The 24,222-nt window shown below is 41.1% G+C and overlaps 2 protein-coding genes across 2 annotated transcripts in view; one reads left to right on the plus strand and one right to left on the minus strand.

Moving 5' to 3' along the window:
- Positions 1 to 447: 447 nt before the first annotated feature.
- On the plus strand, positions 448 to 7,761 carry ZCCHC9 (zinc finger CCHC-type containing 9). Its single transcript, XM_035567545.2, has 5 exons — positions 448 to 877; positions 1,537 to 1,687; positions 1,964 to 2,056; positions 3,385 to 3,453; positions 5,764 to 7,761. Exons 1-5 carry the CDS (start codon positions 551 to 553, stop codon positions 5,877 to 5,879), a joined length of 756 nt encoding a protein of 251 aa, XP_035423438.1. The 5' UTR covers positions 448 to 550; the 3' UTR covers positions 5,880 to 7,761.
- Positions 7,762 to 9,477: 1,716 nt separating this feature from the next.
- The window catches only part of ACOT12 (acyl-CoA thioesterase 12), a 34,096-nt gene continuing 19,351 nt past the window's right edge, over positions 9,478 to 24,222 (minus strand). The window contains exons 9-15 of the mRNA XM_050716465.1: positions 22,698 to 22,753; positions 22,222 to 22,282; positions 20,678 to 20,761; positions 15,404 to 15,537; positions 13,373 to 13,501; positions 11,861 to 11,987; positions 9,478 to 10,936 (exon numbers count right to left, since the gene is read on the minus strand). Of these exons, the coding sequence (XP_050572422.1) occupies positions 10,802 to 10,936; positions 11,861 to 11,987; positions 13,373 to 13,501; positions 15,404 to 15,537; positions 20,678 to 20,761; positions 22,222 to 22,282; positions 22,698 to 22,753 (726 nt within the window). The 3' untranslated portion in view covers positions 9,478 to 10,801. The remainder of the gene's footprint in view (positions 10,937 to 11,860; positions 11,988 to 13,372; positions 13,502 to 15,403; positions 15,538 to 20,677; positions 20,762 to 22,221; positions 22,283 to 22,697; positions 22,754 to 24,222) is intronic.

A 24,222-nucleotide genomic window follows, 5' to 3' on the forward strand; every position in this document is an offset into this window, starting at 1 on the left:
AGGACATAGACAGGCTGGAGAAGCGAGCCCACGTGAACTGAATGAGGTTCAGCAAGTCCTAGTGCAAGGTGCTGTACCTGGGTTGGGGCAATTGCAGACCTGAGCACAGACTGGGAGAAGAACTCATTGAGGGCAGTACTGTGGAGAAGGATTTGGGGGTTCTGGTGGATGAAAAGCTCGACGTGAGCCAGCAGTGCGTGCTTGCAGCCCACAAGGCCGGCTGCATCAACAGAGGGGTGGCCAGCAGGGCGAGGGAGGCGACTGTGCCCCTCTGTGCCCCATACGCCCCTTAGTTACAAACACGGAACTGCCCCTGTGGGTCACCGCGTGTCTGCCCCCCTCCCCCCCCCCCCCCCCCCCCCCCCCCAACATGGCGGCGAGCCCTCAGCATCTCGCGCTGCCGGCGGGCGGACGTGACATTACGCCCCGCCCCGCCGGGACGGCACACCACTTCCGTCCGGCCGCGTGGAGGGAGGGGGTTGTGCACCAACGGCTGTAACGGCTGTAACGTTCCAACCGTAACGGTAACAGCCCCCGCGCGCCGCCTGCCATGACGCGCTGGGCCCGCAAGGCCGTCGCCGCCGAGGGGGGCAAGGCGCTGCCGGCCACCCCCTGGGAGGAGATGGCGGCGGCGCCCCGCGGCGCAGTGGTGGCGGTGCCGGCGAGGAAGAGGAGGAGGAAGGAGTACGCGGACCGCGACGTCAACGGGTTCGCTGCCCACCTCAGGAAGGCGGCGGGCGGCGGGGCGGCGGAGGGTGAGGAGCAGCAGCAGCAGCAGCAGCAGGAGGACGAGGAGGAGGCGGCCGCGGCTGTGAGGAAGGCTCTGCGGCGGGAGGGCCGGCGGCTGAGGCGGCAGGAGGCGAGGAGGAACGCCATGGTGAGGCTGGGGGGGGACGGAGCCCTGCTGTGGCTGTCTGTGTGCGGTGGTGCCCCGTAAAGCATCACTCATTAGGGAGCTCGGTGGTCAGTGAGTGAATACACATGGCCCAGAATTTCCCTGTGTGTTTCTGGTGAAGGAAAAAATAATAATTGATAATAATCACCAATAAATAATAATAAATTAATAAATAAAAATAATAATAATAAACAATCACCAATAGAATAATAATCAACAATCACCAATAAAAAATAATAATCAATAATAATAACCAATACTAATACTGCTTAGTGACAGGCATCTGCTAGTTATTTTGTGACATGCTGCAGCATTTCTCACATCTTAACAATGTTTCTGCAGTGAGATGATCTGTTGATACACTTGCCTTCTAAAAAGCGTAGAAGCCTCATTAGGCTGGGATTCTCTGAGCCCTCTGACAAACTTTTTCATATTAGAGTAACCTCAAATGTCAGCACTGGAGAGTTGCATTCAATAGTACTAAGAAAGTTTCAGCCAAGAGAAATTGTGGCCTAGAGAAAATCTGGTGGATATAAGCGATAATCAGATATTAACACCAAGTGGTCTCTTTCGTAAAGCTACTTATAAGTGCTGTTTTGCTCTGTGACATGTTTACAAAAATGCAATTTTTATTTTCAAAGGTATGTTTCCACTGTAGGGAACCTGGCCACGGTGTTGCTGATTGCCCAGCGGTGCTTGAAAGTCAAGATATGGGTACAGGGATCTGTTACCGGTGTGGATCCACAGAACATGACATCAGCAAATGCAAGGCAAAGATAGATCCAGCTGCTGGTATGGTTCAGAAATTTATGTTTCTCAGAGTACTTTGGTGTGAGTTTTCTGACCACTGTAATAAAAAGTTTCTGTTTTAGCAGCTTAACTGTTCTGAAGACATAGGTTAATATGTTTAAAGGAATACAACATTAAAATAATGCTACTTAACAGTGTAGTGTTTATACTGTAGTATAATATTATGTTACAGTATAATATTGTAATTGTGATGTTTTCAGAGTTGACTGTGACTATGTGAAGTTTTTAACTTGTATCATAAACTTTGGAATTTTGCAGGGGCATTTCCGTATGCAAAATGTTTCATCTGTGGTGAGATGGGGCATCTGTCAAGGTCGTGTCCAGATAATCCCAAAGGATTGTATGCTGAAGGTGAGTGCAGAAATTTACTGCAAACAAAATGCATTTTTCCTTCTTGCCTGACACAGAGTAAAGTAACGTTGCACATTAATGAGGATATTACTGAAAGGAATTTCCAAATGTCTTTTACTCTTGGTAAGAGCAGATCAATTCTGGGGAATTCAGCATTAATATTCATTATCTAGGGATTTCTATTTTGGTCGAAAGCTCCTTGTTAAACAAGGAGGTGAAATGCAAAGTATGAGAACTTGCTTGTGGTTGCAGTTTCAAGAGAAACAAAGAAACCATAGTATCCTGTGTGTATGTAGTCAATGAGTATTTAAATGTAAATACACTTAAGTATGTAGTAAAAACGTGCTGTTGGTCTGAAAAGGGACTTTATAACCTTTACAGCTTAATGCTGTAAAAACAGGTGTTCACACAAAGCAAGATCTGTTGTAGTTACACCTGGGAGTCATTTGTTTCATGTATGTAGGAGGTGACATGGTAAAAGATTAAAGAAAAATTAAGAGTTTAAAAAGAGGTCGTGGCTTCAAGATAGTCTTAGAAATGTATGTCGTGTGTATGCTGCTTGACCACCCAGCAGCCTGGTGTCCTAACAGCTGAGGCTTGTTCATAGCAAAGGGCTCTCACATCATCATTTTACGTGTCTTTAATGAGAAACATCATCTAGGTTTGAAGATTCATTTAGATTCTGCTCTGCCTGTTGTTCTTTTTGTTGGCACTAGCAAATAACACTCTGTTTGCTGGAGTCTCCCAGTACAGATTTGAAGTCTTGCAGACTCTTAAGGGTGATTTTACAATACAGTTGGATTGGAAGAAAAGCATCTTTGAAGGCATTACACTTCTCATAATACAGGCGTTAAAAGTAACTTACATATTTTATAGCTCAGTATCTGCAGTTGGGTTAGGTACTGCTCTGGAGCTCCTGTTACTTTCAGAAGTTCCTTGGAATAATTGAATTTCAGCTGCATTATGTTGTTCTGTCTAAAAAAGAGCTAAAAAGGTAATCAGAAGTATTCCAAGCGTGGTGCGTGGAGTTTGTAGTATCTGGTGATTCACAGAGCAGTGCTATTACAGATGGATGTGTCTCTCTGTCAGAGACCGACAGTCTGAGGAAGCTGTGCGAGCAGGCTCCTAAAGCTGTTTGCTCATCAGCTCCACAGTGCCACGTTATTGTGTGTAGGAGTGCTGACCTGTCTGTAGGGATGTATCTTTGTCTTATTTATAGGTTGTCACTATGGAAAAGCAAAGCAAGATTTTTCAGTAGACATGTAAGAGTGGGTTTGTTAATTATATTTTTTTCCAGATGGGTAACAACTTTCTCTCTCTTGTAACAGGTGGCTGCTGCAAACTCTGTGGTTCTGTGGAGCACTTTAGAAAAGACTGTCCGGAGAACAAGAACTTAGGTGAGATGCAGGGGGCTGTATAGAATTGTACACGACAGGGTAGTCAGATGAGACTGGAGGTCTGTCCTGCTGGATTCACTAGCTGATTAGCGGCTTCTTTACATGTTCTTTGATTTACCTATGCGGGTGGAAAAATGCTTCATAAATCTGCCTGGCTGATGAGCTCAGCTCTTTTAATAAAATATATGGTTTTATCTGAGCCCTCCCTTCAGGTAAGGCCATTAATAGAAAGTACTGTGAGTGAACCACTTCCATTTTTCACTGATAATTATTTTTTTTACCTCCTGGCAAATCAGCTTGCACTGAGTTCATCAATACCTGTTTCATAACGTAATACTTTTATTAATGATTATATTAAAAGGGAAGTACAATTTGCTGATCAGCTTATGGACTAATAGCATATCTTTTTCCTAAATTATCAGAGGTAGGAAGAGTCTGCTCGCATACTGCCATACATATGTATACTTACTTTAGGTATCTGTTAATCCAAAAAAAAAACTATGCTAAGGAAGGCAAAACCGACAAACAAGGATTTGAAGAATGACGCTGTTGTTGGAGTGATGAAACATTTTTTTTCTGCTTTGTTTGAACGGCTTACGGAATTTTTGGTTTAATAATGTATCCTGAACTTTTGTGTATTTTGTGAGAAGTATTTATGGAGATGACAGATACCTTCAGGATCAGATACAAAAGACCAGCTAAAGTATATGTGGTAGTGTAGGTGTTGTATGAGAGAGCGTATGTTGCATTATAGATGTGTGCTGGTATAATAGTTCAGAAGAAGTGAGGTTGAGTCTTAACTGGTCACAGAAGTTTCTGATACAAAAATTAAATTTTTCACCAAACTTACCAGCCATAGCAGATTGTTTTTTTAATTCCCATTCAGACAAATGCTGAAAGACTATAATGTCACCCTTGCTGGGGTTCTGCACACAGCAAACTATTTTTGTGTTCACAGTACCTTCCGTAAACTGAAAACCTGTACGGGTGCAGTAGGAGGAAAAGAAACATTTGTGGGAAGTGGCACTGCACAAAGCTGAGCCAGCTGTTAGCACTGCATGGCAGCCTTGCGCTGGCAGCGCTGATCAGCTGAAAGGGCACAGAGCTGGTACGCAGGGAGGCAGGAAAACAACCTGCAGGAGCTTCTCTTCGCTTGGGAGGTGTGGTCACTAAACCTGCTTGGTCCAACCCCTCCACTGCAAAAGATGTAACAGGCCTGTCAGGTGAGGTTAGCGTGCCGAGGCCTGAATGTGTATGTGAGACAGTTAATGGGAACTAGCAAGTGCTAATTTGTAAAGCCACTGTCTTTTTCCAGACAAGGTAAAAAAAAAAAAAAAAAAAAAGCTGCAGTTCTTTTTGCTCTCTGGCACTGGAGTTACATGTGAAAGAGAACTGTTGGTGGTTTTCTTTTTTTTTTTTTTTTTTTGGAGAAGCTTTATGTCCGTAATGAAGACCAACAGATGCTGTTTAATTTCCATGGGGACCTATTAGGCTTTCCACTGATGTTTCAAAACTGGTACTGCTGGCTTAAAATGGTTGAATTAATTTGAACTGGGACATCATGGGTAAGAATTGTAGTATTCTTTAATAGCAGTTTGTGCCATGCAGAGTACTTTCAGATAAATTGCAGAAAGGTAACCACTAGCTGGCAAAGAAGCTGAGGCACCAAAGTGTATTGTTTATTCAAGTGGAATTATTTGAGCTACTCTAATATACAGAAGTTAATCCAAGTAAACATTGATTTAACCACGTGATATTCTTGGTGTGATTTGGTTTGTAGCTCTCAGGTAGTCATGCAGAAAAGAAACGGGTTGGTTACCAGCGCTTTCTCTAGGACAGGGAACTTAACTGCTCAAAATACCATTTAAATGGCAAAAGGATGGTGTTTATTATGCGCAGGGATGTAAGACGAGTAAATTCTCTTCTATTGTGCCTCTTCAAGCATGGTTTCTTCAAGATCTTTCCTTTTTATCCAGGGGTGCCTGACATATCCTGAAATCTTCGTTGCATGAGTAATCAGGATTTAGAGGAGAGTTAATATATCTTCTGCATACTCTCTGAATGTTTCTTTGGACAGTCAAATAGTAAAAAATGCTTTCTGATGATTTCTGAATGTGGAAAATTGGTGCAGGTGAAGAAATGGAGTTTACAAAACAGAAATTTAAAACAAGAAGAGTTGTGTAAAGGAGTTAGCTTCATACCCAGAAGTAAACTGACAGGCCCTTGTGGGCCAAATCTTCCTCAAATGTGAAATTTTGATCTGATGATATTGTTTAGCCTTTCTGTAACCTCTTGTCTCTTACTTTACAGATCAGATTACGGTTGGGCGATGGGCCACTGGAATGAGTGCTGATTATGAAGAAGTTACAGAAACACCAAAGCTGCAAAAACCCAAAGCGAAACTACCTAAGGTTGTTAATTTCTGAAGGCCTGTGTTGGATGCTAAGCCACAGATCCAGCGCACTGCTGCACTTCAGAGTAGCGACTGTGTAGAGTGGACTGAACTGCAAGTTCCAGAAAATCGAGCGGACTGTTGTTGCTACAGTTGTGTCCCTGATTTTTTCAGTTTGCCTCCCAGACTCATCTAGCTTACTGAAAAGCTGGGGACATCAGAAATGCAGCAAACGGGTATTTCATTTTTATATATTTTTGCAGAAATACAGCTTTCTGTCTGATTCACATTCCCTCCCATGGCTAGCTCTCCGAAGAGGGAAATATGAGGAGAGAAATTGGTTTCCTCTCATAGCATAAATCTGGTGTAATAACCGCACAGGGTATGTGCACTGTATCACGCAGGTTTATGACCAGTGGATCCACCTGGTCAGTAGGGTTAACTCAAGAGTGTTGCTGTTGTTGGGTATGAATACAGTTCTGCTGATCTTGAGAGTTTCTGCACCAACATGCGAAAGAACTTCTTCTCGGTGAGGGTGACAGAGCACTGGAACAGGCTGCACAGGGAGGTTGTGGGGTCTCCTTCTCTGGAGATATTCAAGGCCCGTCTGGACGCCTACCTGGGCAGCCTGCTCTAAGGAGCCTGCTTTGGCAGGGGGGTTGGACCCAATGATCTCTTGAGGTCCCTTCCAACCCCTTCAATTCTGTGATTTCTCTGAAAGCGATTGTGTGTATTTTCTAAACACTCTTGTTGGGTTCTAGCTTGGTTTGCCTTCTAGAAAGAGTGATTTTGTGCTCTGAATGTACACACCTGACCTGTCTTACAGCAGAGTTATCGGGAAAGCCCTACAGAGCTGTGTGAGTCCTGCCTTCTGGCTGGAGAGCTTAGGGGTGCAATTCCTTTTGTGCGTGGTAGATCAGCTCAGGGTGTATGTGCATTAATCTGATGGTTGATGCATGTTTAATTATTTGAGCACTTCTGCACTAACAAGCTGAATTATGCCCTTCCTCTGATACCCATCATGAAATACACCTGAAAATAGTTGGAGAGCAAATGAGCAGCTTCCTTCGTTTGTGTACTTTTTTAGAGTGCTCAGAAATCTTGTTCTTCAGTATTTCTGTCCCTTTGGGTTTTATTCTTAGTTTTATTTAAACATGCCTGCTTAATGGCAGACTTATTTATTTTTAAATGGAGGCTGCAGCCTGCACTTGGAAAACTGGTATGTGTTACAAAAGTCACTCAAGCCAATTGAGAATGGAGTGCCTGCAGCAGCTCTCAAAATACTCTCCAGATTCATCCTGTGCAGTCAAGAGTGATAGACTTTTACTTGTGTCAAATTATCTCATCTAAGATGAGAAATTAACCCCAAGCTCATCTCACCATGCTGCTTTTCATTGTGAAGCAGTGTCCTGTCGCAGCATTGGCAGGTGCCGTTTGGGATCTCTGTGCAGTGCTCCTTCCCTGTGTAGGTGTGGGCTCAAGCGCCTGCACCATTGGGCTTCCTCACGCTGCACTTCTGCAGTGCTGCCCCAGGACAAATGCGGCACTTCGGTGCTCCACAGGTCTTAAAAGTGCCTTCTAACAACTTCAGCTTGCATTATATCGTGATCAGCAACAGTCTTTGAGGGAAAGCTAGATGGTAATAAAGCTGTTGCTTCTAAAGAATTAATTTAACCTTTAAATAAATGTCCTAACAGCCCATACACTGCCCTGTCGAGAATGTGAAGGTAACAACAAACCTGAGCTCAGATCTGGGTTTCGAGATGCTTAGCACCAGGCACTGAAGCTATGGGTTTGGAATTTACGTTTATTAAAGCAAAAACAAATAACAAAAAAAAAAAAAGAGGAATTTAATTGTCTCAATACATGTTTTGTATACGCACTGTTTTTTTTAAATAAAATGCTGGTAAAGAATACCATAGGTAGAGGTCATATTCTAGGTTTCCCAGTTCTGCTTTGGATTGAATGGCAGATAACAGTGTAAGCATACTCAATTTATAATAATCAGCACCCACTTAAATGGGCAAGAGGGGTGGACTTGGATGAAATGAAGGATTAATTACCGAGTTTTAATTAACTTTGATTGAAGATCAAAGCTGCAACAGACATTCGAGCTTAAAAGGTGTTTTCCTTTCTAGTACATGAATACATAAATATTTTTTAAAACCTCACCATTTTAGATTATTTTCTGTGTTTCAAACCTCCTTAATGTTGTAGCATGACTTGATGATCCTGAAGGTCTTTTCCAACCTGGATGATTCGGATTGTGTGTTCTTCCACCACCACAAACTTGAAGCCATGCACTTTGACAGTCCTACTGCTGTAGACAAAATGCCTGTGGTGTGTGAGTTGGGGTTTCAGAGTGCAGCCTTTCCTCCCGAGGCAGTGGCTGCTCCAGGTCTGTGGTTCCAAGTAAGACGTGGTCACCTGGCTGCTCTACTGCAGGCTGAGGCAGAAGCGTCCCTTTGAGGGGCTGCAAGGTTGTATCAGGTACTGCATGGATCCTGGGGGAGGAAAAGAGAATTCCCACAACTGATCAGTGACTTCTGCTTGGCTAGAGGGACTGCTAACACCAGGAAGGCAAAAGGGACAGTTGTGGCATAGAATACCATGCACGAAGTTGTGGATTAACCTTTGAATTCTTGAATTCGTAGATGGAGCACAAAATGAGGTGCTGAAATTCTTGTGCTCTGCTGTAAAACTGCTGCACAGGTTAGCAATCTTCAGTAACTGCTGGACAACACATGTTGTTAAACACACCTACAAATCTCTTCATTTCATTTCACAAAAGCTTGTGTAGCTAGACGGCAGCTAGCTATGTGAGCAGTTACTGTTAAAGCACTTGTGTATAAAGATGTATTGTTCTACTAAATTTTAAAGTTAGGCAAACAGTTTAAGGAAAATTTGTTCTGCTAGAAACCTGGATCTCATCTCAGTTGCACAGAAGCTGGTACATAATCCTTGGGCTATGTGACCAGACACTAGCCCCACACACACCTAAAGAAAGATGTGTGGCTGCATCCAGAAAGAAGCCCGAGTTTGCAGTGCTCAGCACTACAGTGGCTAAGGTCTCAGTGTCAGATGAGCAGGCATGAGGCTGGAATGATCTCAGCAAAACACTTACTTCCAAAATGCCAAATAATGTTCTCCAGACAGCCCTTGTGGTGGCCCAACAGCTGAGTTCAGTGTGTAGTCGTCTCTAAAGGCAGGTTAGAGCCGCTGCACAGGTCACTCAGTGCTGGGCATGGGCTGAGGTTGGGCTCTCCCCAGAAGCTTTATTCAGGGAATATATTCCCTGCACATACGCAGAGCTGAACGTTAGGTGTCTCTGTTTGCTAAAAATTGGAACCACAAATATTTACCTGCCCGCACGAGGGCTTCTGTCTGCTACCGTCTGCACACAGCAAACATCTGAGAGAGCGCAGAGCTGCGCAGCTTGCACAGGTGACGACCCTCCCCTTACCAGCCACCCCAAGAGGAGGAAGGAAGCCTGCCCTGCTCAGGCCTCGACACGGTTCGTGCTGTGGAAGGGGCTGCCCTGAGCCTGCAGTCCTCACTTGCTAGATGCATTTTACCGTGTGGTAAAAATCATGATCCAAAATAAGGATCTGTATCCAAAGGGTCATCTTCAGAGCCAAAGATCATGCCCCAGTTTGATTTTTCTATTACTAGTGCAAACATTTCTCTGTGTTGTAGGGTGTATAGTGGCTGGCATCACAAGATACAGAAGACGTCCTAATTTCGCTCGCTCATTGTTTCAGTGCAATGCTGTACCCATGTGAAATGCCCCAACGAGAGGCCAGCTGACTGCTAATACACATAAGGGCTTCCAGGGCAAGAGCAGGTGCCTCCTGTGGTGCATGTGGTCGATGTCATGCACAATTTGCAGGTATATTGTAACCCACAGATCACCAAAAAAAGCTTTGATTTGGTTATAGGTTAAACTGAAGATGTGATTTACTTAAGTGGGACCTGGATGAGATGCTTAGAGCTCTCATTCTACCAATTACGAGACTTCAGAGAGAGGAATGGCACAGCTACAGTTCACATGCTTTGATCCTCTTAACCCACCCTTCCATTCATGTTACGATTTAACTGCAGGTGATCTTACATGCTTTTTGAACAAGGGCCTTTTGAGAGGGAAAAAAACCAACAGAAAACAACAGACACACCACAATAAAACCTCTGAAACTTCTCCCTTTTTATGTATGAGGGAAGGTATTCAAGACTCTTCCTGCTCTACATGAATTTGCTGCCAGCAGAACAGTCTGGTGTAGAACTGGGGGTCACAGCACTTGTGTAGGAGACCAACAGCCCCCTACCATCACCACAAACCAGTCTGTCTGGAATCAGGTCTGAAGCCCTTCCAGAGATAGTGTAATAAAAATTATGATCGACGTGTAACCTGAAAAGCAATAATTTACTGAAAATCACAGATAAGCTACAAGCATTGACACACAAACATTAGCAAACACTAACTTCATTTAGGGTATAATAGATTTACATACAATGCATGTGCAAGAACCTAGACAAAGAGGCCAGAGCACTGGATAAGGTACTTAGTAGTACCAGTTCTCTGCAAATTAGACAGATTAGAGTTTACTGATTTAAAACTGACTGAGTGCCACTAGGTTCAATACAACAGTATAATAATGAAAATGAAATGGTCTTATAAACTGCAGTTCTAAGTTCTGTTGGGTCAATCAAAATTCATTAATGCATTCAAGTGCAGACTCTGTGCCTTAATCTCTTTTAGATTAAAAGAGAATTTAGAGCATAAGGCCTAATTTTAATTTCATACAAAATCCTCATGCTAGATATCCTCTGGTTCAAGCCCAGGATCAGCTGCATGACCCAAAGTAATTAAGATGTAGAAGGATGATCAACACACATGCAAGAATTTTAACCGGTATTGCTTGATAATCTTTAGCACTGTCTGGAAATTTGCTTTTAACTTCAGCACTTGCTGCCTTTCTGCTTCAAGAACTTTATACACTCCAAAGCAGTGTCTTCAATGGAGTTTGATGAACCAGTAAGATTTGCAGCTAAGTAGGGCATAACACCTGATGTCATTTGATTGAAGTAACACACCTGTTTAAATAAAAAATTAAATAAAAAAATAAAAACCCTATGGACTGCAATAGTTAGTCATTTTTTTTCAGACCCTAGATGAGCATCCAAGTTTTTATGGAGGAGAACGGAAGTGCATAGTGCTTTTAGGCAGTAGAAACTGAAGGCACAAATTAGCAAAAACAACATGTCTTTTTTATAATCCTTTGAGGATCTTAATGTCTGTCCTCACTACTGGCAGGGCCTCAAGCATATAGGTGAATGTACACAGCAATGCAGCAAGAAACATTGCCTAACTTGTAAACTGCATCACAGAATTGTAGAATCATCCAATGTTCCAAGTTGGAAGGGCCCCACAAGTATCACTGGGTCCGACTCCTATAGATGTGCTTTATGAACAAAACTGTTGTCTGAAAAAAAGAATCCCAGCCACTGACAGATGCTGTTTTCAGACACCCATTTTCTTAAATTAAAACGTTGTATCTTTCCCATGGAAAAGTATAGAAGAGAGGGACACTGCCATTCGTCCAGGAATGGGGTTCAGATTGCATAATTTCTGATATATAAAACCAAGCATTTAATCTGAACTAGTTCCTTGGGATTCCTCTGAAGGCAGACAGGCACCAACAGACACCATGCCTTCTAGAAGCTTATTTTAGGACTGATTGAACTACCCTCCAAAAGTCCCAGTCCTTCTTCAGTGCTGAGTTTAACTTCATTCCTAACTTTCAGATTGGCCAAAGGTGAGCAAAACAAATTCCACTTTGTGGAATAAAGAACATCTTTGATAACCAAACTGAAGTCTGGGGAAACCAACTCATTTCTTTTGTTGTGTTTCTGCTGTTCTAGACTGCCAGTGCAAATGAGATTATATGCACATGTAGGAGATTATATGCACATATCCACAGGAAGGAAGGCACGGCCAAGGCCTGAAGAGCTACTCACCATACAGGAGCTGTCGCTGTCACTGTAGATCTGGAATCCTGCACAAAGGATTTCACTTCTGCAGTATTCTGGAGAAGGCGGCTTAGACGTGAGGGTAACTGACTTTACAGCTACTACATAGGGTTCACTGCAGTGCAAGGGGAGGAATCAAACTTTTTTTTTCAACAAGATAATAAAAAATGCCTGTAAAGGGCTAAAAATATAGAGTATGAATTTTTTCTTTGAGAAGCATAAATAGCTATACCAAAGATGTCATTTTTATACAAAGGCAAACAAGCTCCTGTATTTTAAAGGCTTATTAAAAGGCTCAGTTCTCTTGTGTCTCATTAAGGCTTTGTCACAGACTCCAATCAAGAAGACTTCTGTGGAAAGCCACAGAACCACCACCCACATACAACACCCCCTTTCTTTTTCTTTTTCTTTTTCTTTTTCTTTTTCTTTTTCTTTTTCTTTTTCTTTTTCTTTTTCCTTTTCTTTTTCTTTTTCCTTTTCTTTTTCTTTTTCTTTTTCTTTTTCTTTTTCCTTTTCTTTTTCTTTTTCCTTTTCTTTTTCTTTTTCCTTTTCTTTTTCTTTTTCTTTTTCTTTTTCTTTTTCTTTTTCTTTTTCCTTTTCTTTTTCTTTTTCTTTTTTTTTTTCTTTTCCTTTTTCTTTTCCTTTTTCTTTTTTTCTTTTTTTTTTCTTCATTTATTCTGCTCTCCAGGAACCAAGTTCACAGGAACAGGGCCTAGGAGCAACCCTTACTAAGGGCATGTGGAGTATGGCCCCAGCAAAGGTAAACACGATCCAACTCCCAGATGTAGGGGGGGAAAAAAGCACAGTACAGAACACTATTTACAAGCAATGTTCTGTTAACATAAAGAATTACTAAATATAAGAAAATAAAGTGGGAATAAAGAATCATAAGCACAAAATAGACCAAATGCTCCCATTTATCCATGTTTCATTATGCAAGAACAAAAGGAAATCTAATGAAAAAGAAAAATCAATGTACGTTAAACCAATCACCTGAATTTTTAAACCATGTTCAGCAGCAATGTTTACTGATAAAATAAATGCATCACACTGAGGTTTCAAGAAAGGCCAAACATTTCATTGAGAAAAAATTCTCCAGGATTACATTAAATAGGAACAAAGTCTCTTAAAGAAACTCCTAATCATGGGCTTTAGCACACTGACAGAGCCTCCAGGATATGTTTTTTTCCAAATTGCCTGACTGGAATTCTGACCTGTTTTCTCTCAGGATGGACCGTTCCTGAAGAGCCACTATCAAAGAAGCAACACTGGACTACGCTCTAAGTCTATGATGCTCTCCATTCACTTCATTGCTTTTCCCTTTGCAAAATAAATCTGGTTGTGCAGGCATCAATAGATATTTTAAATCAGCTACTAATCCAATGTCTTAAAAAAATAAATGACATTTTTGTCACCAAACAACAGGCATGATAGAGGTCAGCAGTAATCAAAACCGTGGCTCCAAAGCACTCACAGTTCAGCTTGAAATTGTATGCTCACCTGGGCTTACAAGGTTGCCTTTGAGACACAAGAATCACGAAGTCCCGGGGTTTATGGCCAGTCATGGGTGGAGACGTAACATAATATATCTTCTCATCTTCGTTCACAGCCTGTAGGACCTCACAAGTTCTGCAAGTACATTTAATACACACACATGCTGGACCTGTCATATGCAAGAGCATATCTTATGAAAAGCACAGTACCAACATATATTCCTGCCTGAAATTCAGGATATGGTCTTCCTGCAGAGGCAGTGTCCTGGTTGTGTCAGCAGACATACAGTTAATTTTCTTTCAGGACTTTTCAGCTCCTCACACTGCACTGCCAACAAGGAGTCTGGGGGTGCCCAAGGAGCTGGGAGGGGATGCAGCCAGGACAGCTGGCCCCAACTAGCCAAAGGGATGTCCCATATCATGTGCCATCATGTGGGACAATAACACTGGGGAAGAGTTGGCCAGGGGTGGTGGGAGGACACTGCCCGGGCTCTGGCTGGGCATTGTTCAGTTAGTAGTGAGCAAATGCACTGTGCATCACTTTCTTTGTATGTTCTTTTATCGTTATTATTATTTTCCCTTCCTTCTCTGTCCTATTAAACTGTCTTTATCTCAACCCACGAGTTTTACCTTTTTTTTTTTCCCAGTCCTCTCCCCCATCCCACTGTGGAGGGAGGGGAGGGGAGCGAGCAAACGGCTGTGTGGTGCAGAGCTGCCTGCCCAGTTAAACCACAACAGGCAGCAAACTTAAGAGAGGAATAAGGAGTGAAAACCTGAGTTTTTCTGCAATGCCTCATCTGACACCACATCTATAGCCCACAAAATTGTTCAGAAGTGCTGCAGGGTGTTGGAACAAAGTCTAAAAAGCTTCTCATATACTACCCATTTCTACTTGGAATGACATTAGCTTGCATGACATAATACCTGCTGTTTGACCAAACATTGTCCATCCGACATACCAAAGGTGCAATAGTCAGAAAATATTAGCAAAATTTTATTCAAGGTTGTGTTCTGCTGTGTTCAGAAGATGCCACCCGGTAGGACACACTCTTTCACTCTCTTGGAAGTACTGATCACTCTCTCTTAGTTTTCAATACTGAAAAAAACCTCAGTGTTATCCTTTGCACTGGCAGTAACTAATTTCACTTCAGCTTCTACTGCCTTAGTAATAAACACTGCTGAATTTGTATTCCATTTTGACTAGTAAATTGGGCTTCATGGTAGTCATAAGAAATCTGAGGTTTTGGCTTTAGATATGGAAAAGCAACATAACATTTCTTCAGATTTCATTTTTTTAACACATAAATGCAGACGATGATGTTGATTCTTAAATATTCTTAGGTCTCCACTTACTTTCTAATAAAAATCTTTCAAGACAGAATAACTAGTTGAAAAAGCTTCTACGTCAGGAAAATATTCACCTAATCAAACTGGTATCATATCAATGCCCTTGTCTCTAGTCATTATTCTACACCATGTAAGGTAGATTAAAAACGCCTTTTACAGCTAGTCTGAAACCCATTCCAATTTAGACACACTTTATAAGATGTAATTTTTCTTAAAAAGTGAATTTTGAAGATCCCCATTTCTTGATTTCTCACTTTGACTGTATGGTGAAGCTGAGCATCAGCATCCTAAACAGCATAAACATGAATGGGTCCACAGCTTTGCCTTACTTCTTACAGACAGTGTTCACCATTTTTCCACCTCAAGTTATACACAACCTACTCAAGTTAACCCTTTTAAGAAACATAGGTTTAGGCATGGAATTTTGTTTGTTTTAGTAAAGGGTAACCCCTGTCCCACCTCTTTTGACAGTCCAGGGCAACCCTACTGAGAAATTATTTTATTTTATTTTATTTTATTTTTGAGGGAAAAAAACAATCTATACTTTGACTAATGAACCTTTAATGGCAGCTCTATACAGCAATTTCTTCTTAATTAGGTGGAAAAGTGTCAACATCTCAAAAAATATTTGTCTCGGAAAAGGTTAGTTGTCAGTGGATTAGAATAGTCTTAAATAAAGGTAAGTTCTTACAAGAAATGTTTGTCCCATTGTTGACGGCGTGTGAAGTCAGACAAAAGGGAGAAAGCTACATGTGATGGTATCTTCACTTGCATTTCTACTTTGAGTGACAAGACATCACCCTCCTCATGAGTCCATATTTTTATCTGGAAAAGTGAACAACATATTAAAAACAAAGGGTGACTGCTATAAATATTTTAGCACTTTTAAATGTTACACATTTAGGACTTAAGCAGATTTTCTCAACTACATATGAAACTGTATCTGACAGATGTAAGGCAGATAAGTATTCAAGATTAGTTTTACATTAAAATACAGCACAACACAAAATCAAATATACTGGTAGCATAGTGACATCACACAGTTTTAATTGCATCAGGTTAGGGGTAACTGAATTACCTTCTAAGTGGGAATGACTGATCAAAAGGCCATTTCTAAACCCCTTTTTCACACTTTTTGGATATAGTCTATAAATATCTTAAGTACTGCAGGTGCCTTAGAAAAAATAGAGTTATTTCAGTGCATTTTTCTTTTGTCAGGACCATGTAAGATGGCATCGCTTTCATACACAACAGCAGATACACTTAGGAATGAAGGAAAAAGCTTCTTCTTGGCCTTGCTGTATATAGAAAGTCTCCTCACAGAGGTGAATTTTGGACTCCTTACAGACCAAAAGCTAAGGGGACAACCTTGGGATCTCATGCAACACTTCTGTGAATTTGGCATCATGACCCATAATGGGTGACTAGACTTTTTAAACGTAGGCAGGTACTGGTCCAGAATTCTACCATTTTCTAGCTTGTCCCTTGAGTCAGGCTGAGTTACAAAAATAAGGCATAAATACAGGACAGTAAGAGAAGGTAACATACAATTTTTAGGAAGGAATGGAAGAAACTTCTTTTAGGTAGGTTGTTCTGGTGGAGTGGTGATGGTTACTTAAAGCTTTTCAGAAATTGTAAACTTCAGAATAGAATTCACTGGATTGGGCACTGGTGAGCAGCAGCAAGCTGGAGTGTTTTTTTGACATGGTTCCATACGACATCCTAATCCCTAATTTGGAGAAATATGGATTTGAAGGGTGGACCATCCAGTGGATAAGGAATTGGCTCAACAGCTGCACCCAGAGAGTGGTGGTCGATGGTTCTATGTCCAAGTGGAGGCCAGTGATGAGCAGTGTCTCTCAGGGGTCTGTCTTGGGACTGGTGCTTTTCAGTATCTTCATCAATTACATAGACTATGGAATTGAGTGCACACTCAGCAAGTCTGTGGATGACACCAAGCTGAGCGGTGCCGTTGATACCAAAGAAGGAGGGATGCCATCCAAAGGGACCTGGACAGGCTGGAGAAGTGCGCCCATGTAAATCGAATGAGGTTCAACAAGTCCAAGTGCAAGGTGCTGTACCTGGGTCAGGGCAATCCCAGACATGAGCACAGACTGGGAGAAGAACTCATTGAGAGCATCCCTGCAGAGAAGGACGAAGAAGGAAGGGTTCTGGTGGATGAAAAGCTCGACATGAGCCAGCAGTGAGCACTTGCAGCCCAGAAGGCCAACTGCGTCCTGGGCTGCATCAACAGAGGAGTGTGGACCTCTTAGACTGAGTCCAAAAGAGGGCTACAAAGATGATCAGAGGGCTGAAGCACCTCTCCTGTGCAGGAAGTCTGAGAGATCTGGGGATGTTCGGCTTGGAGAAGAGAAGGCTCTGGCAGACCTCATTGCAGCCTTTCAGTACTTAAAGGGGTCTTATAACAAGGATGGAGAAGGACTCTTTACCCGGGTAGATAATGACAGGACAAGGGGGAATTGTCTTAAACTAAAAGAGGATAGATTTAGATTAGACATTAGGAAATTCTTCACTGTAAGGGTGGTGAGGCACTGGCACAGGCTGCCCAGAGAAACTGTGGATGCCCCATCCCTGGAGGTGTTCAAGGCCAGGCTGGATGGGGCCTTGACCAACCTGATCTAGTGGGTGGCATCCCTGCCTATGGCAGGGGGTTGTAGTTAGATATATTTCAGGTCACTTCCAGCCCAAGCCATTCTATGATTCTGTGCTTCCCAAAGTTGAACCTGATGTGTTAATTTTCTTCTCAAATACTAGAAAGTTTTAACAGATTTTCATTTCTAAGTAATAAAAAATTCATAAGCTTCTTTATCTCTGCTGCTCTTTTTTTGTTATACCAAAAAAAAAAAAAACAGTCTTTTGGTTTACTGAACATTTATAAAACAACACAGATTTTGTATTTTTATGTATTTTCATGTTTTGGGACAGGGAAAAAAAAAACAACATAATATAATCCAGCAAGCATCTTCCTGAATTAAAGTTTTGGTGGAAAACAAAAGGCCAAGCTCTCCAGAAACCAGCTACAGGAAACATAGATCAATAATCCTATAAGGCATAGAAGAGAAATCATGTTCTCTTCGGAGTCTTCTGAACTTCAAAATCACAAAATAAAGTAGGAGGTGCAGCTCTTAAAACACCTTTCCATACAGTGAACACTGGCAAAGCTAGGTTTTTATATAGGCCTAGAAGTCTTGTAGCTATGTGTCAAAGGGCTCACAGTACCTCCTCCTACTTTCAAAACCTTTCAATCAACTTGGGATCACTCCAGGGAAAAGGGCACAAATCCTCCATCCTACAGAGAAGCACATGCTGCTTTGCACAATCTACCTACTAGAATACTTCAACCCAAAATATAGTTCAGTCTTTGACAATCTTGTTTTGGATAGTATGACTGTCTTCATGTAGAGCACTGATCAGCAATACTACTGATTTTTACTGTTTGTTTTTTATCCTCTTCCCCAGAGAATATTTTGTGGACACCGAAGACTTTGTCTGACTGGAGACACTGCTATGCTTTTTTATCAGAGAAACCTAAGCAATTGTTCTATGCCTATGCCACTGAATACCCTAAGCAAAAGGATCAAGACACATGACCTAGTTTGCAATGCATCAGCAGTGCAGAGAACAGAAGACAGGTATGACTGATGTGCCTGAGGAGGCCTGCAGTGCTTAAAGAAACATGACGAAATGTTCTAAGCAAGATTTGGTTTCTTAAGAGATATTTGCTAGTGTTAAGGGTTACAAAAGTGACAGAATTGAGCATGGAACTGTGACAAGTGACCAAGCCAACATTTGATAAGACAGTAAATTTCATTACCTGAAGCTGCAAGAAGCCATTCTTGGAGCTGCCTCTCTATCATTATTTAGTGACTCGAACACACATCTAAACTTGACTGGAGGAGCTGTGAAGTCCCAGATTGGTTTCACTCACATTTCCTTCTCCAAAGGAGAAATCTCATCCACCTAGTGGGTTAACTTGGAGGTAATCACAAATACATATGGGGACAAGAATAACCTCTGCCTGCTGCTGACATCCACACTGTGTCAGCAGGTTACATTTCGCCTGCAAGTAGATGCTAAGTAAGAGGAAAGATAAGGCTTAGTATGGAATCAGTGGTATGCCACAAAGTGGCCTACATCCAGAATTAGGATTTGCTATCACCGGTCACTGCATACATCCTTACAGAAAAAGAAATGGTACTGTGCTACCCTGGATGCTTGCCACTTCTCTAAGGCCTATGTAATTATTGGCAATATCAGGTTATGCAGAAAGGTCCAGCAGAATGGGAATGGATGGCTGCTCTCTGTCCACTGACAGCATCAGTGCGAGTTGCATCTCACATCCTGTCTAAGCCAAGATTTTGTTGGCTTTAAGGTACCTACTTCAATTAGATTAACAAACAGCTAGAAAAAGCTGCTCAAGATCTTCCATCAGAAAAGAGCTGACTTAGAGAAATATCTTACCATCAGGACTATTTCAAGGTATTGATAATGGAGAAAGTTGCAAATTGAAACAGTATTACTAATACTGGAAGTTACCTGATGGCTTGCTGAGAGAGAGAAATCGCATCATCACACAATGCTCTTTCAAATGTCATCCAAAATGTGCAAGGGTGTGGTTTTTTGTATGAAGCAATTTTGTCACAACATTTCTTGTCATTCCTATTACACGTTTCAAGCATTTAGAATTAAGAAAGAGATCAAGATTTAGGCAGTTCCAGTGGAGGCAGAAAGAAAGTTTCACATGCATAACAATAATGCTTTACCAGAGGTTTGAAAATAATGTTAAATGTTTCAATCTGACCGTTTAAGCTTGCTTACTCAACCATGAGTGCTGTCTGTCATTTATTTGGCACAGCTACTGAAAGTTTTTAACCACTGGAACAACCTACACATGGAACTAGCAGATTTGCCATAGCTGAAATTCATTTCTTCCATATATATATGCTCTTACATAAGTTGTCTATTGACCAGATGCAAGAAGCAGTAGGTGAAGATTCATAGCCTGCGATGTGTAGGGGGTCAGACTAAAAGATCCTAACAGTCTCTTCTTGTAGTCTTGAGCTGAGAAAATAAGGAAACCTTAAAGAAAACAGGGTGACTGGTAGCTTTGAGCTAGCAGAAGCAAGGAAGAAAGGGATGAAAGGTAAAAGGTAAAAAACAAGGAGAAAAACAGCTGTGGGCAGATTACAGACCGACTTTGCTCTTAATGGTCATTAACATACTAAAAAGACACCCATCAAAATGCTAATGTATGCGAACGTGAGATTTGGTGCCTCTCCCTCTCTGGTCCTCTGTAATGCACAAACTCAGTAGAGGTAAGTTATATCACCTGTCAACTGGCAGTAGCCACTTAGAACAATCTCAAGATACTGCCTGCTGCTTACAAATACCTCCCATGATGTAAAGCTGATAAAGGCAGCATATTACAGACTGCTACACACATTTTGCTGATCATATTGCTTATGAGAAGCCCAACAGATCCTCAACAACATTGCCTAAGCAGAGATATCCAAGCTTGGTGTTTCACTAGAATCAAAGAATTTGGCAAAACCACAAAGGCAGTTCAATTGTGTCAAGAAAAATGCTTCACAAAAGTAAGATGTAGTTTTGTTTTTGTTTTTACATTCTACTTTATGGTTGCTCAACAAGCCCAATGAGTTGCTGTCAAACCTGCCCTTTTGGGATCTCAAGGCTAAGGTTTACCAGCCATGCAGACTGTCTCAGGAGAGAAGCTTCCAGGTTGAACACTGCTCTGGACAAACAGCTTTGCAACCTGTTGGGGTAACTACAGAAGTTTTGTTTTTATATGCTAGCCACAGTAAAACCAAACACTGCCAAGCCAACGTATTTATTTACAAATACAAAACGTTGCTTTTCTCCACCCACCTCTGATGCTATAATATAACTAAGTGGCTGTGCAGCTGTTCCACAGCTATGTACTTACATGCTCTAGCATACTGGTTATTTCCCATCCTCGTTTTGCTGCCAGGTGTGTCAGTGTGGCTACATTGCTGTAACTCACATATGCCTGAAATGTAAGATACATTTCTGAAAATCAAGGGATAAAGGTAGATTTCACTAAATGCTCCAGGAATGAGACGCTCTTTTTCTATCATTACCCCTGAATCGCAAACAAATGTATATTTTCCCATAAGTGTTTTCCTTCCAGAAAACATGGTCCAGTAGTTTCTGAATTAAATACTTTCAATAGCTAGATTATGTGCTCACATGGCTGATGGCAAAACAACCCTAATTAAACAACAAAATACCACTTCAGGCTTCTCCAATTATATAGCATCACAGAAAAACTGTGACCACTGGAGAGATAATACAGGTAACCCCTGAGACCACTAAATTAATGGTTTTGTCCATTTTCCTCCTAAGTAATTAAAATCTACTGGAAATTTAACCTCTTCATTGCTATCAACCTGTGGTCTATCATGGCAGCTGCTTTACAAAGCAGGCTCAGGGCAGAGAAAGTGCAAACATATCTATTATATATGCTTGACTACACTGGATGGAGTTCTCTTTTAAGCACTGTACAAAGAGAACAGAGCTTTAGAGTCTTTAATGACAAGTTTTAATGTAATACCAAATAAATCTAAGTAACCCATTTTTAACATTGCGTGCATAGTTATATTTATTGTCTTGCAGAAAAGAAATGCTGCATTTGCAGGATTCAAACTCCATTCATGGAGATGCCACTGATAACAACAAATCCCTCCCTGTAATATAATTCTCACTTATTTATTTAGTTTCATATAAAGACCTGGTAAAATTTCTGGGAGCCACTGGGAACTTGTATACAAAGAAAATTTAACCACAGAAACTCCATGCTGGTTTCTGCAACATTTAGGGTGTGTACAAATCCACCTAAGTTCAGATTCATCACTGTTTACTTTATGGCACAAGCACATTCTATGCCCTATCATGTCCAAGACAGAAATGTACCACATATTTTCACTTCTGTTTCCCGCAAGAATGAAGTTTACATTATTTCACTGTTTATATGTCTCTTGGTATTGCCTTGTCTCTTTCCCCGCTTTTAGCATTCATTACTAGTGATAATAAAACCCCACAAGTTTTGAGAAATTCAGTGGGAAAAAGCAAACATGTTCCTCTACAGTAGTATTAAACTTTCTAAAAGCTGGGCAGACTGGAACATAAATCTTCAGGAGACCTGTCTTCATTATAGCTCTGCTGCTTAAGGGACAATTTGTTAAAAGATTCTATCTTAGAGACACATTTTATGTTCTGTATGAAACTCACTCTTAAATCAGCAGTTAGGCATCGACACTTTTTTCAGAAGGACAAAATATGTTCATCTTATCACACACTGCTCCATTCTTCCATGACTACCACGACACTTAAGTACAGCAAGTCCAGTTTGGAAACTGACACAATCTGTACAACTGTTTTACATACCCCAAAAGTTTACAATTACATCATTTTATCCAGGTAGACAACAGGACCCAATTTAAAGATTACCTGGTTGCTTGTCTCCCAGGGGTCAGATGGTTTGTCTTCTTTAGCAGAGAGCATACACTTTCTAAAACAAAGTTCAAAAGCAAAATAATAGAATGGTTATTTACACTTTCTTCTGTGTGTGCTAAAATCAAACACTTCTACAGGTTTAAATGTCTTCTAAATGCTTTACAAATATTTTATCAATTTTCGCTTGCAATGTGGAATTGTGAATTGCAACATGAATTTTTCCCTTGCAATAACTCCTTTTTCTTCACAAGAGCGACTGGGAAACAAAAAAGCATAAAGAACAAACTGTTTATGGGATGAGTTGCCCCTAATAATTTCAATGCAACTCAAGCAAAGTGGTCTAGAAAAATAAGTAACATAACAGTTATGTTTGAGCAGACACTGACTTCTTAACAAATGATCACTTTTTCTGGACATATTAAAAAAAATGTAAGTTTCCAAATCAAGTTTTCTTTGTAGCCCAACTGTACCTGGCTAGTCGAATTCTCCTTCGGGCAATGGCTCCATGGTACCGCCTCACACTGTCCTTTATCAAAAGTAAGCCAGAGATAGTGACACATCTGATTATTTTAGGGCACACACGAAAACAAACTGACTAAAAATATTACAGATGGACAAATGCCAGGGATACATTACAAATAAATAAAGAACTGTACTCTGTATTTTGGACTTTCCCCATCTTAACCTGACTCAGTGTTTTACTTTTGACTTGACAATATACCCTTAAATTTGCAAAAACAAACCAATAAAAAAAAAGTTGCATCACAGTAGCATACTCCTAGCACTTCGGTCCTGAAGCAAGGGCAGCCAGACAGGGCATCACAACATATTCCACTCCTTCTTGTGTGTGCCACCTAACAAATCCAATTCACTATTATCTAGTGTTCAAAGCATGCGAGAGGTATGGAAGAATTCTGATTTAAATGCACACTCATCTTGTGCACAAAGCAAGTGCGTTGCAAACAGATGTGGCCCGCCCTTCAAGGTAGCAGGTCTTTCCCTTCCCTTACTCTGACAGAGTTGATTTTTTCTGAAGTATGGAAATGACCAAGAGCATGCACTGCATCAAACTGTATCAAAGGTGAATAAGACTTCTTATTCTGAATGATATAGGACTTTGGAAAGTACTTTTTCTTTGCTTTTAGGAGCTGACACACAGATTCTCCTGCAATAATCTGTACAGATACTAATATGTATGTCCAGATTAATATATTTTAACCTTCTTTAAAACACAGACTATCTAATACTTTCAGATGCCACTTTCAGTCAAACGACCACCGTTTAAACTATCTTCAGCCAAGTTTAAACCAACAAATTTAACCCATTTGGAGCATATACTCTTGTTTCTCCCAGACTGGCCTACTTGACTGTGGAGGAATTGGAATGTTCCTATTCTGACAGTTTGTGGATGCCCCTTTAGTCAGGTCTTGAAGGGAAGCACTGCTTTTCTGGCACAAGTTAAGCTGTTGTGGTTTCTTGTTTGGTTGTTTTTTTTTTTCCCTCTATTTTAAAAGAGGAAGAGTCAGACAGTCTATCCTCTGGAAACAGTCTATAATAGGCAGTGATGAACCTTACAGCTTCACCTGGTACATAGGATATCTTGATTTATTTGCCCACCTGGCATCCTACAAAATGTAAAGACAGTGATGTTGAATAATTATTTCATTTCTGCCTTTGCTGGCTTTCTAAAAATCTACTTCATTGGAGCATTAAGTTAATGACAGGTGATATCACAGCAAATAATTCAGCAAGAGTATTCACACTGTTCTGATTGCTTAGTGAACTTCTTTCAGGTTCACTTGCTTCTATCTCCATGCCAAAGGAACTGGAAAGCCTGCCTATGCCATGGGATTTGTTTCCCATGGACTTCTCACTAACTCTATTCCTCATCTTCCTTAAGGGTTTCTAAAAATAACTGTTCATTTAACACTTCAGAATTTTGTCAGTTTCTTGCTGCCTGGGCATCTTCTACAGTCAGTGGAGACTATACAAGAC

Source organism: Cygnus atratus, chromosome Z (genome assembly GCF_013377495.2).
Source record: "Cygnus atratus isolate AKBS03 ecotype Queensland, Australia chromosome Z, CAtr_DNAZoo_HiC_assembly, whole genome shotgun sequence".
NCBI lineage: Eukaryota > Metazoa > Chordata > Aves > Anseriformes > Anatidae > Cygnus > Cygnus atratus.